Source organism: Leuciscus leuciscus (genome assembly GCF_965113295.1).
Source record: "Leuciscus leuciscus genome assembly, chromosome: 8".
NCBI classification, from domain to species: Eukaryota; Metazoa; Chordata; class Actinopteri; order Cypriniformes; family Leuciscidae; genus Leuciscus; species Leuciscus leuciscus.
In genome coordinates this window covers 11,500,261-11,513,428 of record NC_138732.1, presented here as the reverse complement: position 1 = coordinate 11,513,428, position 13,168 = coordinate 11,500,261, and the positions used below count along the sequence as shown (strand labels likewise).

Below are 13,168 nucleotides of genomic sequence, written 5' to 3'. Positions count from 1 at the left end.
ATTTCTGAAGGATCATGTGACATTGAGGACTTGAGTAACGGCTGCTGAAAATTCAGCTTTGTGGTCACAGGAAATAAATAACATTAAAATTGAAAAACAGTTATTTTAAATTGCAATAATATTTCAGAACATCACTCAAAATTACTGAATTCTTGATCAAATAAATGCAGTGTTGGTGGTGAGCATAAGAAAATTCTTTCAAAAGCAGTTTAGTAGGCAGTTCACTACATTTTGAGACACTGCAATAATGGATGTTTGTGTGAGCTCTCTCAGGCTAAATCTGCATCTAGGCCCTGTTACCTGTTGGTGATTTTCTACAGAAGGAGGAAAAACCCTTCATACCATGGCTTCTTATAGCTGTGATGGCTGAATATAGGGGCAAAACAGGCGAGTAATGAGAGACAGAAATGTTATGTGACACATATTCAGAAGGAAAGATGGAAAGTCGTGCATCTGTAACTCTGAAATCAGATATAAGTATTTTGTATAACAGCAATAGAACATGTCAACATTGGCAGAATATTGTATGTGTGATGTTTTTACCACAAGATGGCAGTATCAACATATTAAATAAGCTATGAAAACATGATGGCACTAAGGGGCGCCAGCTATCAGAGAAATGAACTGCATGCCAGTGGTCAGGGAACATGCTGTCTTACAATATATTTCACTGCATGCCCACCATAGAGCTCTGATTCCACAGTTCACCGATAAGTCAATGGGGGAGAGTAAATTGAGTGTGCAAAGACCAGAGGTTGGAGAAAAACAACATATACCGAATGCCATAGTGTGTCTGACTCTGTGTGTATCCTTACCTTTCTTAGGTGAGCTGTGAGGAGACGTGGGAGGAGATGACAGCTGTGAGGAGTTGTTGGACACACTATCCTCTGTCTGTTTCTTGTGTCTCTCTCCTGCCTCCTCTGAAAGGGACAGTATCTTCTTTAGAGACTGCGGTGAGCTTGTGCCTGTGCAAACACAGTATGACGGAGCCTTATGATAACCATAAATATATATTGGAGGACCTAATTGTGTTCAAGTATCAAAATTACGTGGTCTTACCAAATGGCGGTAGGTCTTTGACCGGCACTTTCTTGCGAGATGGGTAGAGGGCAACGGCAGGCACTTGAAGCGCCTGGTTGGCTTTCTGAAGCTGCTGGCGCTGGTGGATGGCGGCCCGTGCGACCACGGGCGACGTGTCAGGTCTCTTCCGGTCCCCGGAACTCTTCGGCACTGTGAAATAGAAAGAATCTTTTTGTAAACAACAAGCTGAATTATATATCTGAAAAATGAGGAAATAATAAATAATAACAATATACCAAGTAATTCAAAGAATAACCCACTAATGTCCAAATTAACTTTTTGCTTAAACTACTAATGGTGAATGAATGGTGGAAACATTTACTCACTCACTATAAATACTTCTTACTGGCCATGAAACTGTATTTTGCACTATAATTTTATTATAATTATTTTGTTTACTTATGACCAACAAGCTGTGTGGTATGCATCTTTTTAATGTGTGATAAAAATGTCTGTTGTGTTCTTCACATGCTATTGTTTTTCTCCTATTGGTATTTGTGTGTGCGTGCTTGCACCCTACTCACATGTGTTGATTGAGGGCTCACACTGCATTGAAAGTGTCTGTAGGCTCTCCTCGTTTGTCTCCAGGGTAAGGTTGGACAGGTATTGTTTGACCTTGCGTGCCATCTGTGCATCCTCGTACAGCTTCTTGGCATTGAGAAAGGAACTCCGTCTGACCCGCTTCTTGTGCCCGCCTGTCTGGGTTACATCCAGGACGGCCGCATTGGCACTGCCCTGGCTGAGTGACCTAAACACAGACACATTAGAGTTAAAGATGCAGTCGGACTTTAATAGTGTGTAGTTTGCTGATGCAGGATCAGATGCAGTCTCTCAGTCTTTTTGACATGCAGTAAGTTGCATTCCTTGCAGCTTTAGTACAATCCAAACACTCCATGCATTTCACATCTCAGCCAATCAGGCAGTTAAAATGCGACGCTATATAAAACAACAGAAGTATCGTACTAAAACTCTGCATGAGATTTAGGAAGAATCACTGATGATTGCTATTATTTTTGGTCAAATATATATATTTTTACATTTCAGAGCAAATGCATAAACATTTTTTAACCATTTATTTTATGCTTAAAGGTGATGTGCATAATTTCTGCACCTCTAGCATCATTAAAATCTTTGTATATTAAGTTAAAACAGGAAAAAGGATTTAACACACTTAAAACTCAAAAAAGGTCTTATAAAAGGCAGGGTTTGCATCCATACACAATCTTAGTTTAAACTAGTTTAAAAAGTTTTTAAATAATGACTAAAGAAAATAATTAAAAAGCAAATAATACAAAATAAACTCACAACACTGCAAATACTTAGTAAAAGACGTGCAGCTATGGTAAGTAGTTTAGCTGGAAGGGGTACGTTAAATCACTTTTGCTAAAAATGGATCATGGGACATCAAATCATTAAATGAACTGGAACCAAACAACTGTAAATAAATTCATGCATACTGGTGGGGTCATGTTTGTGAAACATTCAAAATCTACGGTGGTAATACAACAGAAACATTAGGATGTGTTTTAGAATGAGGTGAGTTTATTCAATGACCCTGAGTAGCAAAAGTGATGGTGGTCAAATGCTTGGATGGGATCCGTCAGAGCAGAAGCATTCTCAAATGAACCATAAAAATAAAAATAAAAGGATGGTGAGGAGCCAGCCCAAATTAAAGGAGGGGGCACACGTGACGCCAAAGGTGAGAGTTCACCATACTCACCCTAAACTCCTCCATTTCTTCTTCCTGTAAGGGAGAGCCATGAATAGTGAAGCGTGGGGCAGAGAGGGTGGACGAAGAGAGAAATGGGGAAGAGAAAAGCCATTGAGAGAAAGAGAGGGAGACACACTTAGATGAGGAGAAACAGACCAAGGGTACCAAGGTGAGGTGCACCAGAGACCAAAAGAGAGACAATAACTTCTCTGACAATAATGCAGACAAAGAGTAACATACACAATGGTTTAACTCTCCTGTACGTAAACATCACAAACACTTCAAAAAACCTTAGTAAAAAGCCTGTGTGTGGAAGCGTGAGGTGAGAGCTGTACACATCGCAGTGAGTGAGCACTAAAAGCTACTCAGTGGTGTGAAGAGTCCAGTCTGGAAGAAAGGCAAAGTAGTCATTGTAGCAGTCAGATCAGGAAGGCACTCACCTGGTTCTGAACATCAGAGCTGGGTCCATATTTACAGCTGCCATCCGGCCGACGTGTCTGATTTCTTTAGCAATCATCCGCAGCTTCTCAAAGTTCACCAAACCGTCCACCTTCGAGTCATTTCCTAGAGTTAAAATAAAGAAAGGGCTCATATCATACATTTTTTTAAATAACTTTTTTTTCCTCAGGTAAACTTATAATGTTGAAGTCATATTATAGGACATGACCATATTTTACACTCTTGTACAACTATCGCTGCGTCTGCATATATGCACTGCATCTTTAACCAGTAACAAATAAACAAGCACCCTTTGCATGTGAAATAGGCATCCTTCAGGAACAGCCTCTTTGTAAACCTTAAATCAAATGCACTGCACAAACTATTAAGATCAGACAGACATAGTCACTGTCCTAATTAGAAATAACAAAATTCATGGTTCGGTTCGATATGACACAGTGGTGTCACGGTTCGGTACGTTTTCGATACAGCAAAAAGGAAGAAAAGCCAAGGAAATGTCCTTGATTTAAAAAAATATATATATTAATTATTTATTAAAAGAAATCTTATTTTTAAATAAGTGTGAGTTTTCCTACATCTTGACACTTTTAGTTTTAAAAATGGGGGTAATCTTTATAGGATGAACAAATTTTTAATATGACAATATTTGAGTTTTGAAGTGCTGGAAAAAGATGTATGAAGTACTTGAAAGCATTTCACTATTCCTGCCAAACCTCCATGGTTACAGTTAGTGTTACTACATTAAACCCATGGTGAATGTTGCTGATTTGTGGACTTAAAGCCTTTAACTAGATCATTCATGGCACAATATTTCTCCTGGTTTCCACGTCAGCGCTGTTTGATCTAATAGAGATCAGTTAATAACGGAGAAATTTGAATGTTTCTCACTAGATCTCGCAGCGATGTTATTAATTAATTGGTGAATTCAAATGCTTTCTTTACTGGATCTCTTAGCGCTGTGTAGTAACAGTGTGTCGCTTGATAAAGATCAGCTCGCGCTGCACTGACATCGGTCCAAACTGCACAAAATAAGTGGCGCAGTTTCGTTCCTCTTTCATTACGTTTGCCATTTGATGTTGGCCAACGTTGTGGTGGTCGCACCATCGCGACTGCTAACAAAATTTTGGTCGCACCGGCAGGAAAAATGGTCCAACGAATCGTTCGGTTTGTACTGCATACCGAATCGAAAGCCTCGTACCAAACGGTTCAATACGAATACGTGTATTGTTACACCCCTTATTAGAAACAGTCTTTAAAGGCTATGCAGAGTTGTAAGTGCTTTTCATGGAATATAAAGCTATTTTATCTATCCGACACAATCTCTTTATTTACTATTACTGACAAATTCTCAAAACCAAAACTAAGTGATGTTCATTAATAAACAAACATGGATACTATACATGTCATCACCTACATCAGTGAGAACTATCTTACCTTCATGCAGGAAGGTGAGATCCTTCTTGATTACAGGGAAGAGAGGGATAATGGGTGGTTGCAGGTTTTGGCTGTTAAGAAGGTTCCGGTACTTTGCCATATTCCTGGAGGGATCAAATAGGTCTTGAAGATCACTAAACAGCTTCTCATATTTACTGGGCAACTTCTCCCATGTGCCTCTCAGCCTGGACACCGGTGCCAAATTCAGACCACTGGAAAAGACGCACAACGCCATTGTTATTTGAGACACCAAAAGGTCTGCAATTTAACCCTAAATTATTTTACTCTTGAACTCAAGACTCATTTTACCTGATAATGGCAAACATGGAGTTGAAGTTCTTGCACTCGCGGCAATGCAGTGCAATTTTAATGAAGTGCTTGATGATCTTCATGCGTTTGAGCTGGTTGGGCTCACGGACCACTTCCGTGGCCACCCAGAAGGTCTCCCGATTGATGGCTTCCTCAAAAAGCTTGAGGCTGGGGGGCCCGGTAAGGCGAGTTTTCAGCTTAAACAGGTCATCAATGTACTCTGTGGGCTCGATGGCACAGAACAGCTCGAAGGCGCGCATGGACAGCTGGGTAGCCACTTCCACCGTGCTGAGCTGCAGCAGGCTGATATGGCTCTCCCGTAGCAGTTCCTGGGCATCTTCATCCGAGCACAGTGTCTCTGTCTCCATGTTGCTTTTCAGGTAGTACCTACAAGTTAAATGAAAAATAGGCCAATGAGAGGAGAGATCAACAGGTGTCTTAAGTGATTTTCCTCTGAAAAAGAAAATACTTCAGAAATTGAACAAAATGGCCACAAGGGCTCTAAGCCAGCACCTGCCACTCAGCTGGATCCTGTCGGCTAGTTTGGAGAGTTGTTCAGGAAGTCGCCGCTGCTTGATAACGCCCTCAGGAGTGACTGACACCTCACACAACGAATAGGCTTCAGCGGCAGCAGTCAAGGCAAACTCTCGAATGGCCTGAGCTACGACTTCTTTTGCTGTAGTGTCCTTCCCAATCATGATGTACCGACTTTGCTGGTCTGCCTTGAACACTCGCAATACCTGGTCTGACATGTCTAAAAAAAAAAGAGAGAGAAATGACTCAGGCCCACACACTTATCCATTTCAATAATCAAGACCCAAGTATCAATCTTTATCTGGGTGGAAGTTCACTTATTGTACATTGACGGCCTGTTCCCCATGATCATTTTTACATTACTAATGACCATATGTCACTTTCACACTTAGAGTAAGTCAGAATCTGAACTGATCCACTTCTGGATCAGTTATTGATCAAAGTAATCAATGTATGCATTATCTCTACATGAACCACTTGCCCCACTGTGTTCAACATTAACCCATCACCGGAAGCTTATTGGTGCATATGCATATTCAGAAGACACCTTCACACCAAGCAAACAAATCAACTTTCAATGTCAATCAATCCCATTCTGCAACAATAAGCGACATAAATCAGTGAATAAGAATCAATTAACTAAAGAATTTTGATGAATCCCACCAAATGCAAAGTGTTCACAGATTAAGACCTGATTGAGTCGCACCAAACGGTGCTACATAAAGAACTTTACATAGCAAACTCAGTGTTAAAATTGAGCAGACAAGTGCCCTGAAGATGATTGTGATTAGAAAAATTAGAATAGTTAAGGAACCTCTGACGGGACAAGATCAAATACTTACTTATAGGCACTGCTTCTGAAAGAGGACATTCAGGACAGCATGAACATCTTATTAAATATGCATGTATTGAGATTACACTTCTGTGAAAGATTCTGTAAATGCCCTGACGGAAAGTGCAAGGTAAGATATTGCACGAATATATTTAAATTTTATTCTGGCAAAGATTGCAAATAACTCAAAGTCTGTTCTCTCTTAAGGAGGTTGTCTAACCTGGAAGTACAAATTCTTAGATCAAATTATTATTGGCTAATTCTATCCCAAGGGAAATTATTGTTGAATGCTGTTCACCCCTTAAGCCCAACCTAAAGCCACAGCATAACTCTAACCCTAACACCTATCACTAACATCTGAGTGGGTAATAAGATTTTTTTTTTTTTTTTTTTTTTTTCAAGAACCAACAAGAATGTTGATGCAACAACATATACTACTTTGTGAAACCACATTAAGCGTCTTACCAGGTTGGTTGTTGAAGTCGAGTATGCGATGGTGTGACTGAAGCAGGTCAGGGTTGCTTGATGAAAGGTTTCCACTGACAGGAAGAGCAGGAGGGATCTGCTTTGACTGCTTTAGCCCTACAATACTGTCATCCTGAGACTGTCCCACCCCAACGTCACTGTGAACAAACCAGAAGAGTTATGAGCTGCAGTGAACCAAATCGCCAATGGAGCTTTCTTATATCAAGCTTATCTTACTTGTAAGGTTTGGGTGGAAGAATACTGGTCAGTGTCTTGTCGAAGATCTTCTTCAGCTTGTTTCTGCCACCAACGGTGTTGGCCTTGGCTTTTTTACTAGCTTTCTCAAGACCCATGACCTGCTCAACATCCACAGCCAGGTCAGGGATGGAGTAACGACTAGCTTTCTTAATGTCCCCAATTTTAGGGATGTGAGGTGCCCCGTTTTTCCTGTCTGGCTCCTCTTCCTGTTCTTGCTCCTGGTCCTGGTCAGGCCTGGCCAGTAGCTCCTTAAAAACTGAAGCAGAGAACACAGCACAGAGAAAGAGTTTTAACAATGCCATCTGACATTTTCAAAGAGCAAATAGTCTTTCAAAAGTAACTACAACTACATTTTCCCCTACTGCAAGAGGAGAGCTGATTGGCAATTTTAAGATTACGTGTTGTGTTAGGAATAAATGACTGCCTGTGCAGCTTTGGTAATTTCTGCCAGTGTAACTTACCTAAGAGATTGGTTTTCACAGTAATGGACAGGTGCGTGTTGTTTTTGAGAATCTCGTTGACTTTGGATAGCGGCACATTTTCAAAGTTTTGGCCATTTACCTCTAGTATCTGGGAAAAAAAAGATGGAAATCCAAGGTCTCAATCAACATTGCAGCTGGGCCAATTGATAAATATACATAAAACAATGTTCTGCCCACTTTTTAGTTTTTGAACATACACATAGAACGAAAAAAAAAAGGTGACCATGGACGTCAGTTTACAAGCCTCTTGTCCATAAATTAAATGAAAACTTATTCTATACAATATTTACTCAAATTAACCTTAAAAACAAATTGTTTATCCCTTGTCAAAGCTGTTGACTGATACAAGGGGGAACTACCACGTCTTTTAATTGGCTAAGCGGATAAGGTTATTGTCAATAATCTCAAAAAACGGCTATGTATCAGCTGATTAGCATTCAGAACAATCAACCATCCTCTTGTGGTTCGGAGGGCAAATAGATAGCAACTCATTAAACAGCTTTATGAGCCAAATACTGCACTGAGTGAAGGGCAAAAAGAAACAGTGTGACACTCAATTAATCTGAAATCACATTTTCCGCTTGGGCTCAGAGGCTGTATGTATGTACCTTTATGTATGAAAGTCAGACTGAATGGATACAAAATATTTGTTTGCTCTTTTTCTTTATGATTTAGTAGAATGCTCTCAGTTCTGTGACTAACTCCGCTTTCACCGGCTGACAATACCAATTACAAATGCTCTCACACAACATTTTCCACTTCCAGTCCAACAGTACTATTACTGCTGCTAATGCCACAGCAAGTTGCTATTACAGTGTCAATTTAACAACTATTTCTGTAGCCTACTTCAGATTCTGCATGGTGCTGGTGTGACATTACCTGATCTCCTCTTTTAAGGCCGGCCTCTGCAGCTTTGCTGCCTGGCTCCACGCTGTCAATGAAAATGCGAAAGCCCTTCTCTGAACCCCCCAGCAGGGTGAAGGCCAGGGGGGCTTCCCTCGAGGGTTTTGTTAGGGTCACCACCCGCAGTTTAGCTTTGGCAGCACATGCTATGTTTAACAGTCTTAGGTGCCCACACATTTTCTGGTTCAAAGAAAGGCATTACATGAGATTTTTGCAGTCAACTCAGCCACAAAGCTGAAGATCACCAAGGAATTTAAGGTTTTATTGCACACAACTGACCTCTCTCTCCAGATTGTACTCGAACTCCTCAAGAAAATGTGTCATTGCGAGGTCACCCTCAAAGTCGTTGAAGTGATTGTTTACCCACAGCAAGACTACCCGTGTAACCTGATAAAATGTGAGGTTACCAATCATACATCTCATCGAGAACTGATTGATTTAAATGCTTGCATAAGTGAGTCTATGTACCTTGTCCCTGAGGCTGGGGTCATGGAACCACTCCAACAGTTTCTTGCCCACCACCATGGGGCTTGGCAGGAAGGTGCGGTAGGTAAGCAGGAAGTCCTCGATGTAGGTGGGGTCCACCACCGAGTGCTCTTCTACAAGGTGCATGGTAAGACGCTCTGACGTGCCCTGTAAAAAACAAATATGCAAATGTTTATCCCAATTTTGGCCTGTTACTCTCTGATGTGGGGTTGACCAGAATAACTATGAGTCAGTTCCATTGTTGTTGGGCAAAGTTTCCTCAGCTCCAAAACGTTAAGGTATTGGACTTGTAAAATATATTTGATATTCAGTCCATATATACTTCCACTGTGCTAAGCATATTTCCATGTTTAGGAATCAATAAAAGGCTATGTTCAATGTATCTGTGTAAATCAGGGCAAAAGCCATGTCAACATGAGAGTGCAAGTCAACATTTTCTATTGTTTTTGCAGCGTGGCAACTCGTTATCTCATTCGGATCAATTTAGTCTGCAAACTCACAACTGGAATAAAATATAATTTCTCTTTGCCGAAGTGCCACAAAATAGTGCAGGAAACACTGGTGTAAGTGTTAAATCCTTAAGCTTAAGTGAGCTATAATGGACCTCATGACAGGTAACATCCGTTCTGGGAAAATGATTTATGGAAAAATTACAATTCTCTAGTTAGGAAAGCCTTTTTTGTCACTTCAGCTACATTTCTGAACATTTCTTTACCTCTGGGTGTGAAAACTTGTCACACTCGTTCTGAGTTGGGTTCTCACCTTGATGACTATGTGTCCTTTTCTGGTGCCTGTGCGGTCAAGCTCACGGTGTTCCTTCACCATCACAATCTCACCCTCCTCTTCCACCTTCTGCATATTTTTCTCAACTTGGTTAAGAATACAGCAGTAATCTTGCTGTGCTATGCAAACAAACTGACAGAGAAAGAAAGAGTGAGCAAGACGACACAAACTGTGAGGGGAAAGTAAATCAGTTTTATGATGCAGCAGTATACTCAAATGATTTCCCCATGATAATTACACCAGTGCGCCGAAACAGAGACAAGATTTCATTATTGCTAATTTTTCACTAATCAATCACCCCCATTATTCTCATGCTTAATGAATGGGCAGAGCTTCATCACTTCTGCAGTAAATGAGTCATTACAAACAGCTAAAATAGGTTGGCTGGGGATAAGAGACATTCTTCTTGTTTTGTTTTTTTTATCCACAAAAATGTTTAAATCCATAAAGTATTGTTTGACTCACCTGGCAGTCATCCACCTTGGTCTTCATCACCCCCTTCATGTACTCTTTCTCCATAGTGGGGGACACACCGAAGCTGTTGCCCATGCACAGGATTTCCGTTCGGCCATCTGGGTGCGTCACCTCCACTGAGCCGTTCAGAATCACAGACCATGAGTCCAGCTACAACAAAGGAACGATGAAAAGTCAACAGAAAGACACAAATATTTTTAATGTTATATTACAATTTAAATCCTTTTCAGGATGCAAAGCGTAATATAAACCTTTGTGGTAAAATATAAAACTTGTGCACAGGGACTTGGGTATGTGCTGCTCCTTTTTTTTTTGAGCATACATAACAGCAAAGAACTTGTCATCACAGTGAACTGTATGAGCCTCAAGCTCTGTCCTGCTTTCAATTATATGGATGCATTAGGGGAGAAAATGGCTCTTTTTGGCATGTCAATACTGAGATAAGGAGATAAGTGATTCTCGCTGTACCCCGGGCATCTTGTAATCTCAAGATGCTGAATGCTGGCATCCATTGAGGTTTGACAGTGCAGAAGCTGAATGGCTGATTGGATGTGACGAAAGAAGAGGGAGGGGGGTGGGATGGGGTAAGACTGAAGTGAAAGCTGGTGAAATATTAAAGTTGAATGACATAACTTCAAAAATATAATAATAAAAAAAGAACAAAAAAGGGGTCACTGTGAAAAGCTAGGCTAATAGCTATCAATGTGGGAAAAAGTGCTGGGTATGTATTATACGTACTAGGCCAAACATATAGGTTAAAGGTTAAATTGAGGCTTCAAGTAAGTGCAGAAAAGCTAATGCCATGTCACGGTAAGTCTGACCGACCTCTTCGCCATCATTAAGGACGACTGTGCCAGCCCGTTCCACCACAGCAAACACCATGACAGCACAAAGCTCCCTCCTGACGGACATGGTCATGTTGGCAAAGGCCGGTAGCTGGTGCATGAACTCCAACAGTTGCTCTGAAGAAATAGAGTGAGAAAAAAAAAGTGAAAGATACATTTAAGACTAAGTGAGATACATAAGAGTCTTTGAAAGTCTCTCATTGTTATTTGTTCACTCTATCAGATGCAGTTTGTTCTTCTCACATGGAGAACGGAAAACATTCTTTCCACGGATATAAAAATAACAGCAACCAAGCAATGAATGCATTATTAATACGAAGCTATTTCTGACAATCGGCTAATCCGGCTATACAGGACAAAATCCATTTCCACCGTGACAGAGAACTAAACATAAAGTAGTTTTTTCAACTATAGACACTTCCAAGGGGTAGATTTTTATTAAAAAAGAACAGATTTTTACAACAAACAATGTTTTTTTAAATTATTTTTTATTATTATATGTAGTCAAAATAAAGCTGTCTTAAACTTTGAAAATTTGTAATAAAAAAAGCACTGATATTTAAAAACTACAGTATGATGATCAAAACTAAGAGTAAAATAAACCATTTAAATATTTAGTGCATGAAAATGATTTCTTTAATTATTAATTTTTCACAATTTTTACAACTGTCCCTCAGTTGCTGTCATTTTCGTTACAGTTTTATCAAAAGTTGATCTAGTTGATAATAGTGTCAGTGAAGAGCTCAAGATCAATTTAGGACATGCAATGTGAAAAGAAAACAAATACAGTTTAAGATAATTAAGTATGTATTAAGAATAAAATGGAGCTTGCCTTTTTATTTTAATAATGCTTAAAGGCACACTATGCAAGATTTGTACCTTAATATAACAGCTTCAAAATCATTTCGATGGTAAACTAACTCATAGTAGGGTGAATCATCCCGATAGCAAAGCAAGAAAATGCAAAACCAGCAATGCAAGTTTGAGAGGTGGCGCCCCGACAAATCTCGCGAGAATCACGACTTGCTTTACGGCACAACGTCACATACATCAACAACATATGAAGCAGCCTCAATGGAAGACACTAGCACGCATTTCAGACGTGAATCATGGCGGAGTCGACGAAGAAAACGAAGAAAGCGCGGTCGGAAGAGTGCAGAGACGGCTCTGCGTGAGTGGTATTTACGACAGTAACGTTAAATACAAGTACTCCACAGCGACTCTAGGGGTCGCTGTTTGAGAAAAACGGAAACTGCATAGTGTGCCTTTAATGAGATTTTCACCGCAGAATGTTATTAAATACGTCATTTGATGTGGCAGAAATGACACTGTGATGGAAATAATGACCTTCAGAAAAATGACAATTTTCCTGTGATGTATATATACAGTATACACTGATGAACATTGTTAGTGGACATTTTAAATCAGTTAGTGAGAATGCGAAATGTGTTTGTCTTACAGTGCCAAAAGTACTTACTGAAACACCCATTTCCATTTATTGGCAAGATTGCCTGTCTCATTTTGACAGCCAAGCCAAGCCTAGTCTATCCAGTGTGTTTGTCATTTTGTTGCACAGAACACGGTACATTAAACCTCTCATCCATTCATTCCAACATGATCATTATTTTACAATCAATATGAATGACTGGAACTGACCAGCAATATAACAGTTTTTCTATAGTAAGTTAAATGTTACTCTTTCCATGCTTGACGGACCAACTAAATCAAGTATTTGGTTTTAGCTGGTGTGACAGGGGGCTGCCCAAAAGCCCTGAGTAATTCAATTGAGATCAAGAAGAGTTAAGACAAGAGATTTTGGATTTTGCTCATGGCCTGTCTGGGTACTCGATGACCTGTGCCTGGCACGGCACCACTGAAGCGTAGCTGTGGAAGCAGCTCAGCCAATCAAATTTTAATGCGCTTCGAGAGACTCGGCTGAGAGGGTGACCTACAAAAAACATCACGTCTCCCCCACATGCTTTTCTTTTGTAGTCTCCCCGACCTTTTGTTGCCTTCTTTTCCTGGCAAATTGTTCATTGCTTTCGAGAATCTCCACTTTCTTCCTCCAGCTAATTCTAGTGTTTGCATTATGTTCTAGCAAGGGATCTTTGCC

The 13,168-nt window shown here is 40.2% G+C and overlaps 1 protein-coding gene across 15 annotated transcripts in view; it reads right to left on the bottom strand.

Annotated features, from left to right (window-relative positions):
• rapgef2b (Rap guanine nucleotide exchange factor 2b) overlaps positions 1-13,168 on the bottom strand; it is a 104,505-nt gene that overhangs the window by 6,701 nt on the left and 84,636 nt on the right. For 10 of the 15 annotated variants that reach the window (XM_082177829.1, XM_082177840.1, XM_082177830.1 and 7 more), the window contains 18 exons: positions 11,036-11,172; positions 10,202-10,360; positions 9,716-9,868; positions 8,936-9,100; positions 8,747-8,854; positions 8,444-8,647; positions 7,544-7,652; positions 7,062-7,338; positions 6,825-6,982; positions 6,370-6,384; positions 5,507-5,747; positions 4,994-5,380; positions 4,685-4,896; positions 3,232-3,355; positions 2,801-2,824; positions 1,605-1,828; positions 1,060-1,230; positions 816-965 (listed from right to left, as the gene is read on the bottom strand). In XM_082177829.1, the coding sequence (XP_082033955.1) occupies positions 816-965; positions 1,060-1,230; positions 1,605-1,828; positions 2,801-2,824; positions 3,232-3,355; positions 4,685-4,896; positions 4,994-5,380; positions 5,507-5,747; positions 6,370-6,384; positions 6,825-6,982; positions 7,062-7,338; positions 7,544-7,652; positions 8,444-8,647; positions 8,747-8,854; positions 8,936-9,100; positions 9,716-9,868; positions 10,202-10,360; positions 11,036-11,172 (3,018 nt within the window). The remainder of the gene's footprint in view (positions 1-815; positions 966-1,059; positions 1,231-1,604; positions 1,829-2,800; positions 2,825-3,231; positions 3,356-4,684; positions 4,897-4,993; positions 5,381-5,506; positions 5,748-6,369; positions 6,385-6,824; positions 6,983-7,061; positions 7,339-7,543; positions 7,653-8,443; positions 8,648-8,746; positions 8,855-8,935; positions 9,101-9,715; positions 9,869-10,201; positions 10,361-11,035; positions 11,173-13,168) is intronic. The other 5 variants (XM_082177836.1, XM_082177841.1, XM_082177843.1 and 2 more) reach the window with 2 other exon arrangements.